This window comes from Barbus barbus, assembly GCF_936440315.1.
Source record: "Barbus barbus genome assembly, chromosome: 26".
Lineage (NCBI taxonomy): Eukaryota > Metazoa > Chordata > Actinopteri > Cypriniformes > Cyprinidae > Barbus > Barbus barbus.
The window spans coordinates 27,237,010-27,263,860 of record NC_136754.1 but is presented as its reverse complement, the minus strand read 5'-3'; the positions used below and the strand labels follow the sequence as shown (position 1 = coordinate 27,263,860).

The 26,851-nt window shown below is 37.6% G+C and overlaps 3 protein-coding genes across 6 annotated transcripts in view; 2 read left to right on the top strand and 1 right to left on the bottom strand.

Annotated features, from left to right (window-relative positions):
- The window catches only part of LOC306846144 (tyrosine-protein kinase JAK1-like), an 830,156-nt gene that overhangs the window by 451,961 nt on the left and 351,344 nt on the right, over nucleotides 1-26,851 (top strand). The gene's annotated exons all lie outside the window — the stretch shown is intronic.
- On the bottom strand, nucleotides 79-18,475 carry LOC306845961 (TSC22 domain family protein 2-like). Of its 2 annotated transcripts, XM_079378988.1 has the most exons (4): nucleotides 16,540-18,460; nucleotides 7,183-7,257; nucleotides 3,862-3,913; nucleotides 86-1,410 (listed from the first exon to the last, which is right to left on the bottom strand). In XM_079378988.1, the coding sequence occupies exons 1-4, from the start codon at nucleotides 17,970-17,972 to the stop codon at nucleotides 1,120-1,122; spliced, it is 1,851 nt and encodes a 616-aa protein (XP_079235114.1). In that variant the 5' UTR covers nucleotides 17,973-18,460; the 3' UTR covers nucleotides 86-1,119. The 2 variants fall into 2 exon arrangements, with proteins under 2 accessions (XP_079235115.1, XP_079235114.1); XM_079378989.1 differs by lacking the exon at nucleotides 7,183-7,257 and having other exon boundaries at nucleotides 79-1,410; nucleotides 16,540-18,475.
- LOC306846045 (profilin-2-like) lies at nucleotides 22,148-26,664 on the top strand. Of its 3 annotated transcripts, XR_013782039.1 has the most exons (4): nucleotides 22,154-22,491; nucleotides 23,544-23,736; nucleotides 25,112-25,329; nucleotides 25,606-26,664. XR_013782039.1 is itself a non-coding variant. In XM_079379125.1 (3 exons), the coding sequence occupies exons 1-3, from the start codon at nucleotides 22,363-22,365 to the stop codon at nucleotides 25,207-25,209; spliced, it is 420 nt and encodes a 139-aa protein (XP_079235251.1). In that variant the 5' UTR covers nucleotides 22,148-22,362; the 3' UTR covers nucleotides 25,210-26,664. The 3 variants fall into 3 exon arrangements, 2 of the variants coding, with proteins under 2 accessions (XP_079235251.1, XP_079235252.1); XM_079379125.1 differs by having other exon boundaries at nucleotides 22,148-22,491; nucleotides 25,112-26,664; XM_079379126.1 differs by having other exon boundaries at nucleotides 24,777-26,664.

Genomic DNA, 26,851 nt, shown 5'->3' with positions numbered 1-26,851 from the left:
TAAAGCTGAACCAAGAGCATCGCAGACAATTTCACACCGTTTCTCGAGTGCACTGATACAAATACTCCCAAACAGTTTCGTAATTTGAATATTGCATTTATTTAAATACATTAAAATTTGCAATGTAACAAAACTATTGGCATATGAAATTCAAACACCATTTAAATGAACGAAACATGGCTCACTTCATTTTCTGTGGCTAGTGCGTCTCTCACACACTAATCGGTTTCATCTCACCATCGACCTCCATATCTCCTTCCCCCGCCGACACTATTCAGACTACTTACAATTTGACTGCCCAATACAAATGAGGTAAGAAAGTGGTTTGACTTTTACAGATCATGCAGAACATGCCTAAAAGCAACAAAAAAGGTTGTGAGGAACAAAAAAAAAAAAAAAAGTATGTGTGCATAAAACGTAAAAAAAAGAAAGAAACACAGCTTTGAATCTTTGGTTACAAAGTAGGTTGAACAACTTCACAGTTTGTTTTATTTTTATTTTAAATCCCCTTCCCGACCCCAAAAACATACGAGACATCAGGGTAGGGGGCAGGAGAATATGGCAACTGACTTCTTTTTCCAATATCCTACAAGCTTTCTTCATCAGGGTAGACCATTGAGGATTCAGTTTAGATCTTCGCCCACAAACCTGTACAAACTTGTTACGCTCTTTTTAATCTTTACACTATACACAATGTACATTCACACCAGGTTCACATTCTTAATCCACAGAGAAACATCACTGTTAGTGTTTAAACTCTACCCACTGCTACTCTGTCACTGTTTACGCTTGCATTGATGATCGATACGGTAAGACTGCCGCTCGCTGTCAGATCGAAGGGTTCTGTGATATTGTTCCTCTCGGAAAATAGCAGCCCTATAATAAATAACAAACAGTACAATTGAATTGACTGGTGAATTGGAATCACACGAAGTACGGTGGCTCTGAAAATAGACTCTCGCTTCTTATGTGAAAACTGCAATGCTAAAAAATACACCTCTTTCATGGCTGGATTCTCTTTATTAAAAAAATAACTCTTCACAATTTCTCCAGCTGGTCCGGGGCAGGGGGAAGTGGCGACCGTGGTCCGAGTGAACGTCGAGATGGGTTTTTGCTGCTTCAGGCCGAGGTGACGCTGGGCTGTGGCTGTCGGGGCAGGGAGTCTACGCTCTGGCTGGAGTCCAGCTGAAGGTAAGGCTGGGGCTGGGCTTGGCCCGGGACGGGAGCGCCGGAGGGGCTGGAGCTGGATTGGACGGTGAGCTGAGAGAGCTGATCGCTGTTGGACAGAGACTTGAGCACTGCGTTCTCTCGCTCCAGCACAGAGTTTCTCTCGAAGAGCTCCTTGATTTGCTCCTTCAACACCTCCACCTCCTCCCGCACAGCATACATCAGATGGCTTTTCACTAAATCCTGCATCACAGTGCCAAAACATGACATTTCAGAAAACAGTACATCAGAACCAATATTTATCTAGCTCTTTTTTATTTTTTTAACTATTACACTCCTTAAAAATAGAGGTGCTTAAAAGGTTATTCACAGCGATGCCATAGAAGAATGCCATTTTTGGTTCCACAAAGAACTTTTGTGAAACAGAAAGGTTCTTCAGATGTTAAAGATGTTCTTTATGCAACCATTTGGACAAAAAAAGGCTCTTCTATGGCATCCTGAAACACATTTATTTTTAAGAGTGTACACTGCCGTGCATGATACAAGTTTTGAATTTTATTCAATAGTATCTTGCTAACTTTGGGATGCTGATTTTAAATCTAGCATGTCATGTTTTTCTCAAAAAATGTAGCATTTTTGCCGACGTCAGCTGTTTTTAAGGTGGTGAAGTAGTCTTGTATTATCCCTTGATCAACAGAAACACTGCCAACAAATACATAATTCCCATCTTCCGCTGAGCCAGATAATAAGGATTTGTTCAATTCTCAGCAGATTTTCAGAGGTATGGATGATTCTGAAGACATTATTTCATGCCTCATCCTGAATTTAAATGTTAGAATTATGGCCAGTTAAAATGCATTTCTGCTACATTTGTGGGTTTGACAACAGAAAATTACAGATTTTGTGAATTGTGAAATTTTTTAATTGTGTTTATGTAAAGTTCTTTGACATTAAATTGAGTATTTTAACATTTTTCCAATTTTGTGCAGTGTACACAGTATACACTTTGAATTCTTTTTGTCATTTTTGAAACAAAGCTTTTGGCATTAAAGTTGATATATCTATCCATCTATCTATCTATCTATCTATCTATCTATCTATCTATCTATCTATCTAAAGGAACAGCACTTTTAGAGTTCAACTGGGACAGTTGAACATAAGGCAGACATAAAAGATGAAAAGCTATTATTTAGTTGCAGATCCCTTGCGCACAATCACAGCAGTGAGTCTGTGACCCATAGACATCACCAGACTCTTGGTCTCATCCTTTGAAATGCTTTTCCCAGCCTTTAATGCAGCCAATTCCAATTGTTGCTTGTTTTGGGGAGTTTCTGCCTTTCCTCTCCAGCTGGTGAAATTCATGTTCAATCAGATTTAAATCTGGAGATTGACTTGGGCAATCTAAGACTTTCCATTTCTTTGCCCTTATAAATTCCTTGACTGAACTGGCAGGGTGTTTTGGGTCATTGTCCTGATGCAATATCAAGCACTTCCCAATGAATCTGGTGGCATTTTCTTGAATATTGGTAGGCAAGATGGTTTTGTACCCTTCCAAATTCATTCTGCTACTGTCATCATACATTAAGTCATCAGTAAAGTTGAGAGGGCCTGTTCCAGAGACAGCCATGCATGCCCATGCCATGACACCACCTCCACCATGCTTTACAGATGAGGCTGTATGCTTGGGATCATTGCAGTTCCCTTTTTTCCCCACATTTTTGCTTTCCCATCACTTTGATAATCTTTTCACTTTGTCTCATCGGTCCATAAACACAGTTACAAAACTCTTCTGGCTCACCTTTGTGCTTTTTTGCAAACTCTACTCTTGCCTTTCTATGTTTGGTGCTGGTCAGAGGTTTGCATCTTGCTGTGTAGCATCTGTAATTCTGTGTCAAAGTCTCCCGAGGACAGTAGATCACCACCTCAGCTTTCTGGAAGTTGTTGGTGATTTTACAGACACGTCTTTTAGGGTTCATTTTCACAGCTTTTATGATTTGTCTCTCATCAACTACTGTTGTTTTCTCAGCCGATCAGGTAGTTGTTGGCTGCTGGTGTTGCTGGTGGTTTCCAAACTCTTGATTTCTCCATGCCCTTTGTATTTGCTATATCTCTAATTGACTTCTTTTCTTTTAGCATCCAAATTGCTTGCTTTTCTCTCAAAGTCAGCTCCCTCGTCTTCCTGGTTTGTGTGTCATCATCGAATGCAAGATTCAGAATGCAGAAGTAATGGCTATAACTGATACGACACATTCCCTGCTTTTAATATCTGAAGAATTAATGCAACAGGACACAGCTGATCACTTAGAAAGACCTGTGAGGCAACTGTTCCAATACTTATGCTCACATCAGATAGAGGGATGAAACTCTAAAAGTGCTGAACTTCTTAGCTGGTAAAACATCTGTGTGTTCAATCACCCAATAATAAAATGTGACATTCTGAAGTTGTCTCTCATATTCATCTTTTAATCATATTTGTAAATGTTTTGACTCCACAGCCAACAGAGCAATTTTGTCTTTACTGTTCCAATACTTTTGGAGGGCACTGTATGTATGTATGTATGTATATATATCTATCTATCTATCTATATACACACATAATTTGAAAAATCTTTTAACTTTTTGCAGGGCTGTGATGCACGGCTGTGATAAATGTAAAATAAATGTGTATATAAATGCATGAAATGTAAAACTTACCATTGCTTGTTCTATTTTATTATCAATGGCAACCACACTTGCTCCAGAGGCACTGCAATTAAAAAAAAAAAAAAAAAAAAGTCTTATTCAATAGATCTGTTGCTTACAAATACATATCAGTTTTCCAGAAGTTTAAAACCTGCAGATTAAACAAAAAACAACAATTAGCACCGTTTCAGTTGCTGAATCTTTCTCCAAACTTCCTTTATGCATGTTATGTTGTGGCACACAAACAAACACACACACCCCAATCATCCAACAAATCGTGGCAAAAAGACCTTCGTTGTGTGGAAACCGGACGGCTCGTGGAGCAGCAGCGTGAGTACTGCAGCGCACGAGTCAGTCTGCTCCTCATATCCACTACTAAACACCACAATCAGTGCTAACAGTACAGTGCAGTGCTGTGTGGGGGGCGCAGCCTCCATCTGATACTCTTACAAGTGGGTGGAGACTAAAGTTAACTCGAGACTTACACAACTTCACTCACAACAAACACACAAATACATTCTGTGTATATGCACAAATGAATAAATAAATACACACATCCGTTCAAAAGTGTTTGGGGTCAGCAAGATTATTATTATTTTTTTTTTTTTTAAAGAAATTATTGTTAAATTTATTGAGAGTGACAGTAAAGATAATTTTTATGTTAAAGTTCTTCTTGGTTCATTTAACTTCTACTCAAAAAATCCTGAAAAAAATGTATTAAGGTTTCCACAAATATATGAAGCAGCACAACTGTTTTTAACACTGATAATCAGAAATGTTTCTTGAGCACCGAATCAGTATATTAGAATGATTTCTGAAGGATCATGTGACAGAAGATTGGAGTAACGATGCTGAAAATTCACAGTTGTGTCACAGGAATAAATTGCATATTTATTGCAAAGTTGTTGTTTTTTCCCATTTTCTGCCATTATTAGGAAAGGACAGTGATTTAGACAAGATGCAAAGTGGGAGAGAGAGGGGGGACAGGATCAGGAAAAGTCCACAAGCTGGGACTCAAACTCAGGATGCCTGAAGTGCAACGGTGCTATGGCAGCATGCTGCCCACGAGGCTATTGGCGCCAACAAAATATTATTTTACTACTGTCAAATAAATACAGCCTTGAAGTCTCTTTCACAAAAAGTAAAAAAATAATTAAAACCAACCCCAATCTTTTACAGTATAAGTGCGAATGTCTCAACATTTATCAGAGTAAAAGGTAACCTGAGCTTAGTTTAATTTGTCTCATTAATAATTTTCTATTTTGTACTGTTTATTATTTATTTGTTTTTCTGAATCCATCTATCCATCCACGTAGACCCTGACAACAAATGATGACACTGATTTAGAGACATTCTGTACTTTTCCCTACAATTTACTTGCACAGGAAAAGTAGATAAGCATCAACCATAAAAGGTCCATTTAAGAGGAAATGCATTTAGCACAAAATCACACTGACACAATTTGGGAGACTAAATTGCTCTCCAAGTTGTTGTAACGCTAACTTTCACAAGCATACCCACGTACACATGCATTCATAACTGCTGAAGAATTATACAGTCTCATAAAGGTCAAGAAGTTCAAAAGTGACAAAAAAGTTGAGTGCTGCCTTGCAGCTTAAGGCCACACAAACATATAAAAAGAGTGTATGCTCTTTAATATCCACACAACAACAGTAACAGGCATCTCATCTCACAGAGTCAAACACTGACCAAAGACTATTTTAAACAGGATCTTTGCACCCAAGGAAACATGTGGGGGAACTTGTTCGACTGACAAATTAGATCTAGTCTTGCAACATATCCAAGACCACAGCAATGGCAGCTGATAACCTCGAGCAAAGGTATTTAAAGGCAGGCTTGTCCATGCAAACAAAGGATCGCTTGTCTTATTCTTGTCTTTAAAAACAAGATGCTGTGAGGTGAGAACGTAAGGTTATTGTCAAGAAACAGAGCTGACTCAGAGAGAGATCACATCATAGTGCCACAAAGTTAAAAAAAACTAAAATATGGGGTGCTGTGTGTACATTGAGGAAAAAAATGAACTTAAATGATTTTAGCAAATGGCTGCAATATAACAGAGTGAAAAATTTAAGGGGGTCTGAATACTTTCCGTACCCACTGTGTGTGTGTATGTATGTATATATTATGTATGCATGTAATATATATATATATATATATGGGTGTAACGTACCAAAAATGTTCGATACACATGTCCAGAACAAATACAGCATTGTTTTAACCACTGCACAAGTGGAACTTCGTTGGAAACTTCCAGTTTTATATACTGTTGTTACTTTTGATAAAGTTTCATCTTTCAAATTATGTCTATTTTTCAAGCAATAAATGCCGTTTTGATGCTCTTTGATTTGGTGTGACAGATCGCTGCATAAACAGCTCAGTTCAAACTGCTGTTGATTATTTTATTCTAAAATAAATAGTAATTAAATGTTTAAATAAGGCTTTGTTGTTAATTGTAACCTTATAGTAATGTAAATAGGCTCCCTATAGGTCTAGTTTAGAGCATAAGCTGATGTAGATTTTTATCCCTAAGAAAATGTTAATTATAATTGAATTTATTTAAAGAAAGACCAATTTCAGTAAACCACTGTTTAATTACAAAAAAGCTATTTAGTTTTTTCCCCCTGCTGTACTGAAACCATACCAAACCGTAACGTCAAAACCGAGGTATGTACCGAACCATCATGTTTGTGTACCGTTACACCCCTAAAATAAATATATTTAAAATCAAATCAAAGTTTATAATATTGTATTTTACCTTTAGCTGTCTGGCTTTGCTCATGGCTTAAAACGTTTCAACAAAGACTTAAACCAGTAGCACTTTGTTTTACAGTCCTGTTCTGCATGTACAATGTACTATTATTATAGCAATTACAATAACTGGGTAATAACTAGATACTAACCCTGAACCTACCCTTATGTAGATACTTTTATACAACCCAGTATTTCTTGGGTAGTACACTGTAAGAACACAAACTGTAAAATAAAGTGTAACCCTTAAGTATAAAATCCTACAGGGACAAATGCTGCTGAAATAGTGGGTGGACACTGTGACCCTCTGCTGTATAAAAGCCTTGCAGCCCAACACTCCGCTAATTAATTGTGTTAGTAAAAAAGCAATGTTTTTGAAACATGAATCAATTTCACATTTTAACCCACATTCATCAATATTGCAATTTGCGTATGAGCACTGGGTTATGTTTGCGCTGAGCTCCACTGCAAAAAGCACCGTTTAAGCCTCACACCACGTCTGGCCCATGCAGCACACTTCAACCATCATTTGCCTTCACACCAGGGGCCGTCCCATTACTGTACCTATCACAGGTCATCTTTGAGTCCTTCAGCCTACTGCCAGAGTGGAAGGCTTGGAAGAAAGCTGTGGAGGGATTCCTGCACTCCATCCAGCGGAAAGAGAGAAATAGAAAAGGTTACGTGAGAAATGAAAAGTACAGGCCAAAGAGGAAATCATAGGCGTGTTTATTTGTAGTCTGCTTAGTCTGTAGTGTTTAAAACAACAAAAGAACAGTTTAGGATATATATAGTGGTGTGAAAAAGTGTAGGCCTCCTTCCTGCTTTTTTTTATTTTTTTGCATGTTTGTCACACTTTAATGTTTTCAGATCAAACTAATTTAGATATTAATCAAAGATAACAAGTAAACACAACATGCAGTTTTTAAATGAAGGGTTTTTTTTTTCTGAAGGGAAAACAAAATCCAAACCCACATGGCACTGTGTGAAAAAGTATGGCCTGCATGGCAGAGCTCCAAGACGAAAACCGCTGCTGAGCAAAAAGAACATAAAGGCTCGTCTCAGTTTTGCCAGAAAACATCTTGATGATCCCCAAGACTTTTGGGAAAATACTCTGTGGACTGACGAGACAAAAGTTGAACTTTTTGGAAGGTGTGTGTCCCATTACTTCTGACGTAAAAGTAACACCGCATTTCAGAAAAAGAGCATCATACCAACAGTAAAATATGGTGGTGGTAGTGTGATGGTCTGGGGCTGTTTTGCTGCTTCAGGACCTGTAAGACTTGCTGTGATAAATGAACCATGAATTCAGCTGTCTACCAAAAATCCTGAAGGATAATGTCCGGCCATCTGTTCGTGACCTCAAGCTGAAGCAAACTTGGGTTCTGCAGCAGGACAATGATCCAAAACACACCAGCAAATCCACCTCTGAATGGCTGAAGAAAAACAAAATGAAGACTTTGGAGTGGCCTAGTCAAAGTCCTGACCTGAATCCTATTGAGATGCTGTGGCATGACCTTAAAAAGGCGGTTCATGCTCGAAAACCCTTCAATGTGGCTGAATTACAACAATTCTGCCAAGATAAGTGGGTCAAAATTCCTCCACAGCGCTGTAACAGACTCATTGCAAGTTATCTCAAACGCTTGATTGCAGTTGTTGCTGCTAAGGGTGGCCCAACCAGTTATTAGGTTTAGGGGGCAAACACTTTTTCACACAGGGCCATGTGGGTTTGGATTTTGTTTTCCCTTCATAATAAAAAACTTCATTCAAAAACTACATGTTGTGTTTACTTGTGTTATCTTGGATTAATATTTAAAATTGTTTGATTTAAAACATTAAAGTGTGACAAACATGCAAAAAAAATTAAAAAAAAATCAGGAAGGGGGCCAACACTTTTTCACACCACTGTATATGCAATGATTTTGCTGATTAGGCAACAGCATGATTATTACAATGTTTTTAATTCACTTTTGTGACTATTAAGTTTCATGACCATGCCAGAATCAGATTATTTATAGGTACATATAGATTTAAAAAAAAAAAAAAAATGCATATCATTAAATATGCATACTAGGGGGAGATGCATCGTCTGAGATAATATTGTAATTATTATTGTAACGATATGTAATTTGGCATTATCGAGTATTTTGCAAAAAACAAACAAAACCCCTACGGAGTGCACGCTTACATTATGTGATGAAGTCTAGACTAGAGCGCATGAGTTCGTGCACTGCATGATTCAGTCTAATAAAATGCACTAAGAATGATCACAATATTCAAGATATGGGGCAGAATATATATATATATATATATATATATATATATATATATATATATATATATATATATATATATATATATAGTTAATATCAAACGAAGAGTGCTGATTTTTCTTCAAAAATAAGCATGATTACAAATGTGATATTGATTTTTGACAACAGTTCATAAACAGTAAGTTAATATTAAGAGAATTACGTTTTAGACACCAGATTACCTGTTTTCTCTGAGCAACATGACGGTGTTTTGTTCCTGAATGAATCAACAGTTTAAATGATTCAGTTCAGTCGCAATGACTTATTAACACTGACTTTCTGCCACCTACTGGCGGTTTTAATTTCACATTTAAAGAATCTTTTCATTTTTAAATAATTTCAAATCAGTATTCAATGTTTCATGTTTAAAATATCAAAACATTATGCGTTTGTAACTGCAGGTTAAAGCACTCCATGTCCCTCTGAGCTGCATTAAACAGCGTGTAAATATATCTAAAGGCCACTTCAGATGCAACTTCTGCAAAGATTCATTTTGTTGATACTGGTTTCATTTGTTTGGTAACAGCCTAAATGTTTTATTATTCTAAATGTGACAATTTGACTCAAAAGGTGCAAACTTTTAGAAAAAAAATGGCTTTAGTAAAAGGTAAAATTGCCCATAAAAGGTAAAAATCGATTTAAACTCATATGAAAAGATTCATTTCTATCACTGATGTGAACTGACCACACAGAATGTGAAGAATATCAAAAACTGCAGCTGTCCACGGTAGTCAGATATTAGCATAATAACACACTCGGCAAAATATCATCTGATTATGGTTATCGAAAAAATTCCCCAAAATAGAGATATTTTTGGGAAAATATCGCACCCCCCTAATGCATACCTACATTTTCTTTATACGGTGTATATATAAACTACTGTTAAAAAGTTGATTTCTAAATGTTTTTGAAAGACGTTTTTCTGGTAAGTCGGTAAGATTTTTTCTTTTCCTCACAAAAGCTGCATTTATTTTATCAAAGACATACTGTGAAATATTGTTGCAACTTAAAGGAACTGTTTTCTATTTGAAAATGTTTTAAATGTAATTTATTGCTGTGATCAAAGCGGTATTTTCAGCATCATTACTGCAGTCTTCAGTGTCACATGATCCTTCAGAAATCATTCTAATGTTGAGTCAAGCAAAACAAGTCTTTTCTATCATTATGTCTTGACTGTCACTTTGATCAATCGAATGCATCCTTGATTAATAAAATTATTAATTTATAATAAAAAAAATAAAAAAAAACTTAACCAAAACTTTTGAACAACACTATATTATATGCTTTATTATAAATGTTCACAGAATACGTTCAGAAAAAAATTGCAACAATGCTCATAGTTCCTCTTTAAAGCTATTTTAGAGCAAACACAAACCTATGTATCATACCAAAAGACTGAAAAGCACAGAGATCATTTGTATCTGTATTTCTCAGTCATAGGTAAAAAACACAGCATGTGTTCTAATTTCTAAATATCTCACTAACATTCAAAGATATGAATTATGACCCCAAGCATCTAAATAAAGATCAGTCAGTTGCAAAAAAGTTATGACCACAGGCGGTTACCATTACCTCCATTTCCCCCAAATACTAGGACCCTTCCTTAAGGAAAAGGACAAAATGTACTATATCGGGATGGGAGGCAGGAGGAGACCCTCCTCTCCTCTCTATATAGGAATGGGAGGGGACAGGAGTAGATTTACCACATGTGTGAATATCTGGACTCTGAGAAAACAGCTTTTCCTAGAATTCGTGGAACACTGGCTGCTTTCCGGTGGGGGCCGAGACCCCACAACCACACGCCTCCAAAGGGCTCTTTTCCTTCTTACCATGCACGTAACCTCACAGGGACGGCAGATTATATCTGGATCCAATAAACATCAGAATCATTGCTTTAGAAAGCACTCAGCAGCTACTACAGCTACGTGTTGAGACAAATATGCGTTTTCTGCAGATTCCAAACGTATGGATAACGTTACACATGAGCTAGCTGGATCGGATTGTAAAACCACGAGCCAATGAAAAACATTATCAAAATAAGGTATCCAGGTTAGGGTAACCATAACAGTGGGTTTCCAGAAAATATTATTATTTTATCACTGAGGTCATATTTATAACTCTGAAGTGGATCAAAGCAAATGGATTCGTCATAAGAACACGGTTTGAAGTAGAATAAAGATAAGCTGGGAATCATTATGCAAACAACCAAAACAAGTCATTTAAAAAGTCCTTCCAACATTGAAAAAAAAAACATGCTCTGCCTAAAGGGACGATTCCATCGTTTTAATTTGTTAATTATACTGCAATCTAAAGCACAAGGTATATTTTCTGTTTTTACATGTTTGCAAAGTTATGCATGCAGTGCATGTGATTATAAATACAACTCGTATAACACTAAAAAGTTAGGGATGTGCCAATCCGATAATCAGTGTCTGTCTGATACAAATCTTTTTGTCAGATAGGGTATCAGTCAGATGGGACAGATTCACATCCATGTTAAGTGTACCATATAGAGATATGCAATATGGCTTAGTGCAATTTTGGCTGTGATTTAATGAAATGAATATATGCTTTACTGGTTTTAGAGTGAAGCGCAGCATTTACACAGACACTGAAGCACTGTGTCATGAAGTGCATCTGAGAACAGCTTGCTTCATTTACTGTGAATCGAGCCCTTGTGAGACACTGATATCATGGGCTGTATGCCTGTAAATGAACGCATAGTGCCGAGCTTCACTCTGAAAATGGTATTTGACAACAGCCCACCAAAATTAAAACTATATGGTTTACTTCTGAAAATTAAGAAATTAAGATATAAATACTATTACTTTAATTTCACATTAAAATAAAATTGTTTTACATACAAATCTATTTTTTGTTTAATATTTGTATTTCATAAAAAAATCACAAATTATTAATTAATTAGTTTTATAGACACTGAATTGGTCAAAAACAAAGGGAATTTGGCCTACCAAAACTCAAAATGTGTGAAATGGTAACTGGAAGAGGCTTGAGATGGTTCTTGTAAAAAGAAAAATAATAATTCTTCATGTTTTTCCAAATCATTCAGTACTAATAGTCACTCATTCACACTCAAATAAATAAATAAAAATCTTTAGAGTAAAAAAAAATAACATTTCCAAAAAATAAGTTGACAAAATGATGTATGATTTGTATGATGTATGATCGCTAGCGTCAGCTTTGAGAAAAGTAGAATTCAAGTTTTCTGAAGGTTCAAAAGCAAAATCACCTAGCAACATCGCATCTTCTCCTCCACTGCTTTTCTTAAGAACTACTTTATTAATAATCACAACAGCCATTTATATCTCTATATCTATATTCACACACACAATTAAAATTAAAATTAGAACAAAGATGTAAAGAGTAGAACAAATATAAGAAAGCAAAAAATAAAAAGTGCATTACTTTTTTCCATCTTGGATCTACAGAGAAGCAAGAAAACACTAATCAAATGTAAAAATCACTTTAGTGCATTCATTTTCATTACAAATAAACTGATAAACTTAAGACTAATAACTTATGAACTACAAAATCAAGTTCAATCGAGGACAGAGTGGTGAGGGGAAGCAGCAGTCGTCAAGAAGCAAGCAGAGAAAAGGTCAACTCTCAGAAAACATACAAATAATGATAGATGTTTAATTACTATTTGAAGCATTGGGATCGCAACCAAAACAATCTGTAAAAATAGGGCACAATATACTGTATAATTTAAAAGGACTTTTTTCCGTATTTCCGTTCCAAATCAGTCACTTATGAGTGTCAACTAAATTCCAAGCTTGAACATGTAGCACGACTGACGCTTACACAACACAAAAGCAGCTTTTATTCTTAAGACAAAAGTGAGATCGGAAAGATCATGACAAAACAGGACTCTCAGTGAAGGCCTACACAAGTTCCCCCACAGGAAGTACCAGAAAAGTGTGTTCTGAAGAGTCTGACAGCTCATGTGCTGCTTCACCGTCAGCTGAAGTCAGGGGTATTACCCCAGATGGAGGTGTTGAGAGAAGCGTGTTTTAAAAGAAAGAGGGAATGCTTGCCAAATACAAAGACGCTGTATGAGAGAGAGAGAGATGGACAGATTGGGTGAGAAGGTACATTCTGACCTGCGCTGCTGTTGAGAGATTGAGACGCAGCAATCAAATGCATGACACTTACATAAGACTACTGAAACAATTGATTTAAATCAAGAAACAAAACTAAGCTAGTCCTGAAAGCTGAAGATAATGTCATCTTAAGGCTTTAACCTTTTAAAGCTAATCTTCATCTTCTATTGGTCAGTCTTACATAACTGGAGATCTGTCAGGGGATGCTATATGCCAACATACACCATCATATCTCTAAAAAGGGGCAAAAACAGAAGCGGGTATGCATTCTAACCAGCAGATGGGGCAAAATCTGATCTCACGTTGCACAATGAGCCAATTCATTTAAGACACTTTCAGATGTTAGACTCATAATCCTATGACTTAATATGTCAAGAAACATCACATATGGGACGGAGTAATTATTAACTGTTACTCTGCAGGACTTGGACTTGATCTGTGTTGTGAATGACCGTGTGATGCAATCAGTGTTTTGTTGGCTGAGCTAATTGGCTGGATTTCACACATCGGGTCTGTCATGTTTCACACAAAATCAAAACAAACCAAACATTTTTAAAAACCATTCAGATGTTTGCTTGTGACATTTTGATGGATATCAAGCACATTTCACCCCTTTCCATTCTCATTATCAAATGACAAAACAAGAAAACCTTACAGCAATGAGAATTAGTAGCAAGAAATGCATTGCAGTGCAATAAAGTTGTCACAATGGAAAAATTCTAATGGTTCAAAATATTCCTTTATGTAAAATATATACTACCATTCAGGTTTGATGTTGAAAACCGCTATGCTGCTTAATATTTTTGTGGAAACATACATTTTTCTTTGATGAAAAAAACATAATTAAATCTTTTTATCAATTTAATGTTTGCTTGCTGAATTTTAAAATACACATATTTAAGAATTTTAAAAAATTACATTTAAAAATAATTATTTAACCCAAACATTTGAACAGTACTGCAAGTTTTATTTTGATTTAAAGTTTATTCTGATTTATAAAAAACTGAATGTTTAAACATTTAAATATTATTTTAATTAATATTAAATGAATATCTCCAAAAACAGACATTAATGCACACTTGCACGGATTAAAAATTTGTGAGGTGTACCAAACCATACATACAAATAAATCTAACTACACTGTGCAACAAAAAGCAACAACAGCGGCTGCTAGATGAACAATTTTTAAACACTTTCATGAAGCTTGTGGGGGAACAAAAGCAGATGCATGGCATATTTCAGTAATTCCTAAACAGGAATGTTGTCTTGAGGAAATCACTCAACATGTTGTAATCTAAACAACTGCCTGTCAGATGACCAAGGACGCTCATGCCCATATACATAAAGAAGATATATAACGTGAAAAACACGTCTTTAGAGTCATAGAAGGGGTGTGATGGCTGTGTCTTTTAAAAGACCAATAAAAAAAAATGTTTCTAACCACGTAGTGAAGGAACCTTATCTCTAGAAGTGAAAGACAGGGGAAGGTCTACTATTCGCTACGTGATGGGCCTTCACTGTCACAGGCCCCCACTGCATATCAGCTACAAAAGGTGTCACCAGTGACAAGCGTCTTTACCCCGGGCCAGGCATCTCAATGGCACGTAGGCAGAATTTCGCTCAGATCCAGCCCTTGCTTTAACGACCACTGCCTGCTCAATCTACTTCTGACTAGCACCAAGTTAAAGCCACAGAGTCATCTGAAGCACTCAACAGTTCACCATTTCCTCTTGAGTATGCCAACAAGTTGATATATTGTGTACAACTTGCAACGCTGGAACCGAAAGTCGCGCATCTAAGAGGAAGCCAAGCAGCGACACTTCTCATCTGAAACTGTGTCACCAGATATGCACTGTCGCTTTTCAATTGAGAAAGCATTTTATAGTCACTGCCATTTCTGGCATGCTTGTGACATCCGGAAACAAACAAGAAACATTTTTGTTTGAATGTTTGTCTTCAGGGTTCTGACAGATTGTCACAGTATTAACCATATCTTTTCAAAATAAAACAATTGAAAACAACTTGTCTTGTACACATTTCAAAAGTGTGAGGTCAGTAACATTTTTACTTTTTATAGGCATTTTTTTCCAGCAAGAATGCATTAAATTGATCAAAAGTGACAGACATTTACAATGTTAAAATGTTTCAAATAAACGCTTTTTTTCACTTTCAATTTTTGATAGCACGACTGTTTTCACCATTGATAAAAAAACATTTAAAAAAAGATTTCTTGAGCTCCAAATCAGCATTTTAGAATGATTTCTGAAGGATCATGAGACACTGAAGACTGGAGTAATGATGCTGAAAATTCAGCTTTGATCACAGAAATAAATTACATTTTAAAATATATTCAATTAGAAAACAGTTATTTTAAATTGTAATACTTCACAATATTAAGGTTTACTGTATTTTGATCAAATAAATGCAGCCTTGGTGACCATAAGAGACATTTTTCAAGAACATTTTACAGACCCCAAACTTTTGAACCGTATATTTAACTAAATAACTGACTTCATTACCAACAAATAAAAAAAAAACTACATAACTATTAAACTTTTATGGAAATATAAACAACTTGGTACCTCACCTCACCAGTCAAAAGGTCTAGACAAGTCATTAAAATAGTTTTTAGATTCATATTTGTGTATTTCATCCTATTTGAATAGCAGGATCCAACTTAAGAAGTTGGTTAAGAAACTGAACAGAGCTGGAAACCAGATTATATGAGGTTGGTTTAACATTTCTGTGCACTAAGTAGCTCACATAATTCAGTTGTTTTAATGACTTTAGTTATACTAAAAATGTAAAAATTGGCAAAAATGTAGAGTAAAAAAAAAGTGGGTGTCCCCAAACTTTTGACTGGTGAAAAGGCAAGAAATGTCATGACCCTAATGAGAACAACCAAACATCCATCACGTCACTGCATTCCTCACAGAACAACCACAGCAGGCATGCACAGAGATCTGCATATTAATACTACAAACACTGCATGGAAAATTACCAAGATTAAAGCAGTAAATGACTATTAAGCTGTTGAATCCAATTCAAAATGCATGATACATTTCTGTTCATCTACATTTGTTGACACTTTTCCCATTAAATAATCCAATTAATATCAAACAATCTTACCTGTGCCTGAGTGCATGCGTAAAAAAAAAAAAAAAAAAAAAAAAAAAAACTTTGTCTGGAACTAAACTAAATGGGCTCCCACACCTTCTGAGCGAATTCCATGATTGCTGGTTAATAAATAATTTCTTTATAGAATTTACACTCACACACACCAAATACTAGTAAATGAAATACTGGGTGTACCTAAAAAAAAAAAACACACACTATATAATCTTTTCAATGAGTTTTCTACGCCTAGAAACCGGTTTTAAAATCCCTTGATATTTCCAGGTCTTCCATGACCGTGGGAACCCTGCCTGAGAGTGAACATTCAAGCAGTCAGACCCCTTAAATCATTCAGATCACCAGTGGCACCTCACCTGTCGTCCTCCCCATCAATGGGAATGGGTATACCGAAAAGACTGTTGACAGACGGACTGGGCAACTGCAGGCCTTCTGTGATTAAGGGCTTCACCATGTCTTTACCGTGAACCTGCGCGGTCACATCAGACATCCTTCGATTCTCCTCCATGTGGGTGAAGACACCGGTGCCTATTCCCGCTGCCATCCCATTGTGGGGAACCTGGGACGCCTGGCTGTGTGCGGAGGTATTGGATGATCCTACTGCAAGCGTCACTGGTGCTACGGGCAAGCTCTGAGTTGTCAATAAACCATGCATTACTCCTGATGCCTGGTATTGTGCCAGCGGCTGTTGCTGCTGAATGGAGGGCATAGGGGCGACGCTGCTCAACAGCCCCACCGCTGGATGCTGCACCAGATTTGGGACAGACGACACCGGTGTGCTCCCTAAGGGAACCCCTCCAGGGTGTCCAGACATTTCTATTGTACCCAGAACCTGCACCCCTCCCGTGGCCGGGGTGGGAAGAGGGGACGACCCCTGACTGACGACATGTCCGACGGAAAGGCTCACCCCAGGGAGAGGCTGGGTGACTGTCATGGGCATGCTGCGCTGGCCATAATCAGGCTGACTGGTTGATACCAGAGCCGGCTGGCTTTGCAGTTGATGCGTAATAGGCTGGGGTTGATAAAGCAGTTGAGGAGAAGGAGAGATGCTGGGAGATTTCTGAAGATGGGCACCCAGGTGTCCTCCCTCGTGAGCGGGCGGATGGAGACTGTGCTGAGCAGACAGAGGCACTGGCTTATTACTAAAGGACTCAGATGACCCGGACCCCAGGGCCACGTTGAAGCTGTGCGGTTCTAGATTATGAGGCGAGCCGGTGAAACACGACCCGTCTGAATTTACATCAGAAGCTATTACGGAGCCGACGGTGGCCCCGAGCCCACTGTCTCTATCCGCTCCGGGCTCGGTCACATTGGTGTGCCATATACTATCCACAGTCCTGGTCATCACAGAGCCCTCTGGATCTTTCTCGTAATACTCCGTACAGGTCCACCGGCCCCTCCTGAAGGGCTCTCCGGTGCCGTGATCAAGCTTAATGACCCTGAAGCGAGAACTGCAGCTGGTTATGGTCGTCGCGCTTGATGAACTAGTGACTTGCGCTGTTTGAGTCCCAGAGGCCTGGATGCCCAAGTTGCGCGGGCCAACCCAGCCGTTCCGGGGTGTCTGGCCCTCAGAGTCCCCCACGTTGTTCAAAGTCTCCTCTGAGGAGCTCCTGTCACATACCTCAGTCCTGGACATGTCAAATATCTCGGAGGACACGTCCTCTGTCCGGGACTCATCCGGGTCATCCAGGCTCTCGGTGTCGTCGGTCGCGTTGTTGGCCGCGACTTGAGCCTGAGTCACACTCGTGATCTGAAAGCAGCTCTTCTTCTTGGCCGGCATCTTAGACATGCTTAACAGCTTTTTGAGACACCTTAAAGACGCCGCTGACTTGACAAAACAGCAACAGTTGCCCTGAATTTCACAGTTTTCCGCGCCGATCGTGCGTCATCCGTCTTCCTCTTCTCTCCTGTTGCATTTTCGACGCGCGCGGCGAGGACGAAAACAACCTCCGCGAGCGGTGTGCGCGAGGTGACGTGTCGGTTATTAATTTATCCTCATATGCTGGTGATCAGAGCTCGGTAAGGGCGGTGTGTGTGAGGCCGCTGTCGTAGATCCTGCCTCTCACTTCTCTACCTACATAATGTTATAAGTATCAAACACATCCTGAACGAGCGCGTTTAAACGCCGCCTAATACGTCGCGACGCTCGGCGACTAGATGCCGGCGTACTAACGAAACAAACACAAAAACGGTTTGAAATGAAAGTTTATGGCTAACTATAACTAGCAGACTTCGGAATCAGAAAATCTAACAATTTCACCTCCCGACAAGATGGCTATGTAAATTCGCGATGCATGCTGGGAAACGAGCGCAACAGGCATGGCGCGTAAATAGAATGGTGAATACGCATCCTACGTTCAAACTAGTGCAGCGGCGTAAGTTCATTTATCTTTCATCTTCAATATTAAAACCCGAAAATAACAGCCGTAATGTTAAATCTCATCATGAAACGTGTTAGTTTAGCGCTGCGCAAAAGATGTGAGTATAAACAAAATGATTGAGGAGGCCAGGGCTACTTGTCGCAGTTTTCATCACTTGTAGGCTACAGTAAATATTAGTCACAGTCATTTATTTTCGAAAGTCCGCTTCAGTCTTGTCTACATAAAAGCTTTCAAAGGTTTACACAATTATTGTCTACGCAAAAAAATAATAAACATCACTATATGGGGTAAGTTAATCATAACGGGAACCTGCCATTAAATATATAATTTTGCAAATCAGGAAAACAAATTTGTTACCTTTTTTGTATGTAATTTCTATCTATCTATCTATCTATCTATCTATCTATCTATCTATCTATCTATCTATCTATCTATCCCTATCTAAGTAATATTTTAGCCAACAGAAACTGTATAAAAAAAATAAAACGCATAAAAACACTTGAGAATCTTAACATTTATGGAAAACAGTTGCAGCTTTGCTGTTAAAATACAGTTTTTTTCTTCTAGCCTGGATATATTCATATGTTTTTTCCCAGCAGCTATTACTGAAATATAATGATATTTTGGACAGAATTTACAATAAATAAATCAAATTTAAGAGAAAACAGTGAAATCAACATGCAAAACCACCATTGGAGAATTTTTTTTTACTTAAAATTTAAAACTCTATAGTTACTGAGACTAAAATTTTGTGACGATTTATATCTGTGTGACTGCAGTTGCAAAGTGTTGTCCAGTTCTTCCATGAAATACACATATCATACTGTATATTCATCTGAAGTATTTCCTCTCTAGCTGCCATCGTCCAGTGTTGTAATCATATTGATACATTGTTTTATATTTTATTATTATAGATACATATGTGCAGTGGCCTTGTGCAGAATATGAAGTATGACCAGTAGGGGGAGTAATTGCATTCTGCTCACACTGACTCTTCTGATTTCACTTCATTGCTTGAACATTCTGGAATCATCTGTTGGCTGTGTTTTATATTTCTTTTGGGTCCAGATGATCCTAATGTATAATAATTGCATTTTCTGCATGTCACGTGTAATATATAAATAATGCAGTAAATTCACGACCATTAACCTACTTTGAGGAAAAGCAGGAAGTGGTTTAGTTCAACAGTGAGGAGCCTCCCATCTTCAAAGATTTATTGCATATCCAGTTTAGAAAATGTGTTTTTCACAAAGAGTTTAGTCAAATCAGTTATTTGTATGTGCATTATATCCTTATTCGTCAACTACCTTTTTCATCTTGTGCCTGAAAGCAGTTAATCCAAATAATGCAGCACGCTTTTTTGTTTTGCTGCTTTTTATCTTAAGTTAGTTGTTTGTTTAATTTAGAGGAGTGACACGGTCAGGTGATTACAATAATGTTCCTTGGCTTTCTCAATTAAAAGTCAGTTGAGATAACAGGACTGCAATGGGTGTGCCTCCCAAATGATTGGCTTGTAAATATTAATATGTCATGGTTTTCTTGTGTCATTGTAAGCTACATGATCTGTCCTGAAATGAATGACAATGGATGTGAGTGGTGAATCACCGCCCTGCTGAGGTGGCTGTCTGTAGAAGTTATGTCTGTGTGTGAAAAGGAGAAAAACATGAGGTAGAAAAATCATCAGCATTTAACTTTTAGGTTTTCATTTCATTTGTTAGATGTTAAATTATCAAATTTGTCATCTGAAACAGCAGATCCTCTTGATTAATTTGATATATAACATTTACTTAACATTAAAAAAAGGTATACATAAAATGGAAATAGAGGGCAGGATGGTTGAGCTCATTCTCTACAAAGATTTCACAAAATATGGCAGTGATTATTGGCTGACATTTGACTCAGTTGTGACTAACACACACACAAACTATCTGTTGTAGTTTAATGTGTTAGCCCATGTTTTATGCATTGTTCAGTAAGTTAGCTGTTTTAAAAGTAAAATGTTTCCTTTTTTTACTTTTTGGATTACAATGCTTGTAATAAAATGGGCTGGAGTTGGGGGAAGACCGCAGGGGAAAATTATTTTAACATGAGAAAAAAAAACTTCATTAACAAAATAAATGAATGTACAAACTAAACTGGTATTCATGTTTTCTATTAGTGTTACACATGGGTTGCACTATAGTTTCTGTGTGTGTAGTTTTGAGCCGCCTCTCAGATAACATCGGGCCCCTTCATCGCTGGCCCCCTGAAAGCATGATATTTCACAATAACCTTTGCTTATGAAAACAAATATAGGCAAATGTGAATCAATTTTGACCCATATTTGGGGTACTAAAACAAAATCCCTTTTTTAAAAGTTCACCCAAAAATGAAATGTTAAATAAAAAACTTAAATGAAGATATTTTGAGGAATGTCTAAGTATTTTTTTTCTGGGCCATACAATGGACATCAATCATATAGCATACATTATAGTTTTTATTAATATCTTGCATTAGTTTTATTTTTAGTTTTATGTTCCATTTTCGTTTTAGTTTTATTTAAGTTTTGATAATTTACTGGTATATTTTTTCCATTTTCATATATATATATATATATATTAGCTTTTGTCATTACATCAAGTTAAGCTAAATGAAAATGAGAAATGCTGTCTTGGCAAACAGATGAACAAAAATATGTTTTTTATGTTTTATTTGGGTTAACGTATTTCATTTCAAGTAACAAAAATGTATTTAGTTAATTATAATAACCCATGTGAAGTCTGTAACCAAAATTGTTTGGTTACCAACATAGTTAAAAAATAATAATCTTTATTTGTGTGTCATACAGGTTTGGAAAACATGAGGGTAAAGAGTAAATGATGACTGAATCTTTTTTCTATTTTTGGATGAACTATACCTTTAATTGAGACTTTCCTGAAATAACACTTCATGAGGAAAAATATAACAAAAGGAAACCATTGAGCCATTACGAGTAAAAAATTAGCCATTTTCCACATTTTCTATTAAAAACCTATTGTTAAAGTAACTGCATCTTAATTTTTATTTTTTTTAACTTTTTTTTTTAATTAAATGTCAGTCATATTACAGCCAATAAACATAACAGCAATAATTCCAACATACTGTATAGAAAAATATTAAACATACTACAATATGTAAGATATATATATTATCACATACAAGAAATAAAATAATTAACAATAATTATGAAAAAAGGTATGACACAATCATACAAATAGCGTAAAAGATTCACATAAGACCTAATGCGTTTTGCTTTACTATTTTTACTACCCAAAATAACAAAAAAATGGGGTTTCCTTTAGCCCATTTCTGTTTATGTATATGGTACTTCCCCCTAATCAAACAAAGATTAATAATAAAGGTCACATTTGGTGGTAATCTTTCTCAATTAAAATAGAAAAATACATCTTTCTCAGAAAAATAAACTTTCATGCCTAAATATTTACAAAGGAGGCCTTCCAAATCTATTCAAAACAATTAAAGTAATTGCATCTTGATAATGAGATGGAGCTGGCGCTTTGACATCAGAGGGACTATTTTCGTCCAGCGTCGCAGTGGCGGCGGTGAGTCGTCGCGCGGAGGGATATAGCACGGGACTACACCCAGGCGCGTCTCAGTCCGTCGGCTTTCTTTCCTTCCAGAGCTGAGATTTCACACAAGCCAGCGAGCCAGACAGCACAGGACACGCCAAAACTCTCGCTAGACCTTTAGCACTTGGTAGCGTTAAATCCACTCCAGTGGGTGTAGTTCGTCCTAAATATCCTTTCAAATCACAGTAAAATGTCTTGGCAAAGCTACGTGGATAACCTGATGGCCGATGGCAGCTGCCAGGATACCGCCATTGTTGGCTACACGGACGCCAAATACGTTTGGGCATCGTCAGAGGGTGGTACTTTTAGCGGTATAACGGTAAGATTTTGCTAGATTAGCACCCGTTGTGCAGTTAAGGCTTCGTTTTCATTTAATTCGGGGTGTAATTTGTGTGTTGGGGCGAGCGGAGAGATTCGGGTGTTAGCAAGCTAGTCAGCTTTAGCACGCGTGCACGGGGAGCCGGTCTCGTGCATAGCGAGAGCTAACCATTTCAAGCATATATCTTACAATAAAAAGATCACTCGTTAGCTTGTTTATCATTAGCAAAGCTGCAACGGTACAACCGAGCCTAGTATTTGTCCCATAAAAGCGAAAGAACGGAGTGAATGGAAGTGTTTGTGCTGAATGGCTCGAGGCCCGGATGAAAGCACAGGGCTGTGGCCACGGCCTCTAGACTTCATTACTCATATCACAATGAACCACATTATGCTTATCTAATGATCCTAGTTAAAGTGCAACCGATGTATAGCCCTAACTTACCCGCATAGCGTTTTCTTTAGATTTCGACGACTTTCATTGATGTAAACGGGTCTGGCTCTGATTAAATCACACATTTCCTTTTGCATTATTCAGCAATATCGATTTCTACCATATCTACGCGTTGTGCATTGTTTATATATATATATTTTAGTCGTGCTTCAAATGCACAGATCCCCTCGCTAGATTATTAACGAGTCCGGGATTGTTTGAGAGATCGGACTCGGTCTGATTAGTCTTGAGATAAGATGCAGTCTTAGGCCATGAGAGGAGGAAGTTCAGACAGTGGCGCCTGTGCTTCAAGTTTTTCCCTACAGGAACACAAAGATGGCGTCCTGTCGCCTGTGAATGCTCACTCTTTCCCGCATCTCACCGTTAGTATTAGAACATGTCCAGCTATTTGTGCTGTCACGGTTTGAAAAAGTGGTTCAACCTCAATTGCGATTATTTTGAATGTCTCCCAGAGTGGGTCAGATTGGTTGCACTCATGCAATGCTAATGCATGCAAATAATCCTTTCAGGTTTTCAACAAAAGTATAATTACAGCTCGTGTAACCTGCATGACACTAAAGCTTACTTAAAGATGTGAATATTTTTTATGCTTAATTTTTCAGCCTGATGAAATCGATATCATTGTCGGCAAAGACCGAGAGGGCTTCTTCACCAGTGGGATGACTCTAGGGAAAAAGAAGTGCTCTGTGATCAGAGACAGCCTTCATGTGGAAGGGGATTGGACAATGGACATCAGGACAAAGAGTCATAATGGAGAGCCGACATACAATGTTTCCATAGGCAGAGCTGGCAAAGGTAAACTATACGTGTGAAATGTTTAATTTAGCGCACAAATATATTCATATAACTCCTGACAAGCACATTATTAATGTATAGATTCATTAAATTAGGGATCTGAGTCTGCCCAGAACAAGTATTAGTATAGTTCAGCCTGGGGCGACCCTGGGAAATGTCTAATTCCTTACAATTTTCATAGTTACGAAGTGTTTTTCATAGTTAATTTAGGAAAATGACCCTTAATGCTAAGATGTGCCCACTCATACAGTCTGCCTTTGTGGTCCTCTTTTTGAATATAAAGATAATCAGACGTGGAAGGTATAGTTTTAAGCCAGTGCAGTCTTCTGTCCCTCACTCCTCCTTTCTGAAAAACACCCATAAGCAGGGTTTCAGCGCTGTGCATGTACAAGCTTTTCTTGATATAACCGTTTTCTTAAACCGCGTGTGAGATTTCCCTTCATCTTATCACTGTTTAATGAATTGGGGTCTGGGCTATCAATATTTGCCTTCTGCGATAAACAACCCATCACACCCTATTATCTATGTTAGGTAAATCATCATGGCTCAAGTCAAGTAGACACTGATTATTTGCACAATCCCAATGGTAAGATTTAAAGATCTGACACTCATAACCAAAGTTTTATTACACCCAGCGTGTTTTAGCACACGCTCAAAAGATGATATAGTATCAGTGTGGTCCTGTGAAAGTCTTGCAGAGGTATCGTAGAAAGGTAACTCTGTTTCAAAGGGATTTAGGGTGTGTGGGGCGGGTTGAAGGTCCTTTGGAATGTGGCAGCGTCAAATTCCCCATCCTATTTCCTCTTTCCTGTACACTAAAATGACACCACAAAGCTCAAGCAGCCAGCTTCAGACCTCCTTGTCTCATACTCTGAATCACTTTTCTCTACTTGGTTGCTTTTAATGGTGAAATGCATGTGCATGCAAACACTTCTGATTGCAATTGTGATTCTCTTTCTCCTCTGTTTCATGATTGTTCCCTTTTTTTCCCTAACCTCCACACTTCTCAACTTTCCCCTTTTCTATTTCTTCTCTTTCAGTCTTGGTTCTTGTAATGGGCAAAGAAGGGGTCCATGGAGGCGGATTGAATAAGAAGGCATACTCAATGGCAAAATACTTGAGGGATTCAGGGTTCTAATGTAATTAAGCTTGTTTAGTTTCACTTGAGGGACAGAAAGAAGAAAGAAGTTTGCTGTTAAGCTTTCTCCTTCAAGCAGTTAATGTCTTGAAAAAATTTAATAGCAATCAAGGGAAGAATGGTGATAATATTCTATAATGTCCCCGTGTCATCGGGGGGGGAAAGACTTTTTTTTTTTTTCTCTTTTTTTTCAGTTTTGTTCATTTGTCGTCTTTTTTCTTTCCTTATGTACTCCAGTGTTGGTTATAGTCATGGGAAAGGAAGGTACCCACGGAGGATCGCTCAACAAGAAAGCATTTAGCATGGCTGAGTACCTGAGGAAAGTTGGATACTAAAGCAGCCCGTTCCCATCCATCCACACAGCAGCTCACTTTAATACACCACACTACCCATCCACCAACCCCTACCCTCATCCTCGCCCTCTTTTTGTCAACTTGACAACACTACCAGAAACAGTTAGTAGATGCATCGTTGTCTCTCCAAATCTATCTGTCCATTTTTTTTTTTTCAATGAAGTTTTCCTTTTGTTTAATGCTCCATGTCCTTTAGTTTTGACATCTTTTTTGTGCCACAGTAAGTCAAGCATGTTGGTTTTATGAAGGTTCAATCACAAACACTACTGTACATAACCATAGATGTAAAATGAAGAATTTTTAAAAATTGGACGACCCAGAATTTGTGTAAATTCACAAGTATATAAAGTCACTACATGGTCCAATTTTTTTCCTTAGGCACTGCTAATGAACCAGCTTAAGAGATTGATGCCTCTCAAGTGCTTTGAGCCCTTGCTCAGCTCTCATGGTCTTCCTTGTATACAGCATGTCCAGGATGGAAAAAGTGCATGCATATCTTTTAGGTCAATATCATCGTTTTCCAGTAACGAACTACACCACCTTGTCTCAGCTTTGAGAATGAAGTTAACCAGTTACGAAACACTTTATTTTTTTTTCTTTGCTCTGTTTGATCTTGAATTAATTTAGTAAGCGCCCCTGCCCTCGTGAACTTCACCACCTTTGCCCCAGCTACTATTATATGCCCTGTACCTTCTTTAGTTTGAGAACCTTATAGCAAATGCTTTTGCTGTTGTATTTGGATGTGGTCTTGTAAGTCATTGGTCTAATGTTGGAATATTGAGTGTGGTGGCAGATCAGCATTTACAAGGTTTGGGTTAAGTTGTTCCCCAAGAGCCTTTGCATCCCGAACTCTGTATGGACATTCCATCGCTACAATAGCTCAGGCACTTCTATTTGTTGTTTGCCAGCTCCTGTAAAATGTTATTCTTGTTTTTTTTTTGTTTTTTTTTAAAGACACAAACTGCTGCCATCCCAATGTACCTCTGGTTCTGTCCATTTCACTTTGGGTTCTCTAATAGGACCAAGTTTTTGTTGCATCCGGTGGGATTAACAGAATTGCTCCAAACTATTGTTGTGAAGGATGACTGCTAGCTTCATCTGTTGCTGACTTTATAACACTAAATTTTCAACACTTCAAATACAATGTAACACCAAGCTCATTTCTATTAAACACTATTACTGGCTTTACAGTTTGAAATGAAAAGTCAAATATAACTACCTGAGGGTTCCTCTCATGAATGTCTTGAATAGATGAAATGGCAGTCTTATTGTTAACATGTCACCTCAAAATTCTTAAACATTTGACTTTTAATGTTATTTTCAAGAATGAAACCATTTGGAAGTCATTGCCTTGTAAACTACTTAATTGCGATGTATCAAACTGTCATAGCACGGTACAAATGCTTCATTAAATAGACAAAAAAAAAAAAAAAAAAAGATACTGAAGTAAACTGTGTACACTAACTTTTTCTGGGATATGGTGGTATTAGTTGGAAAAAGACCACTAGTCGAAGTCAGTTGTATTGTGGAAACTTGTTAAATAAAGCTGTGTATCCTGTGCCATAATGTAGATCTGATCTGTTGCTACTGTGAGATGGATTTTAACTGCTGCCTTGTGAGAAGT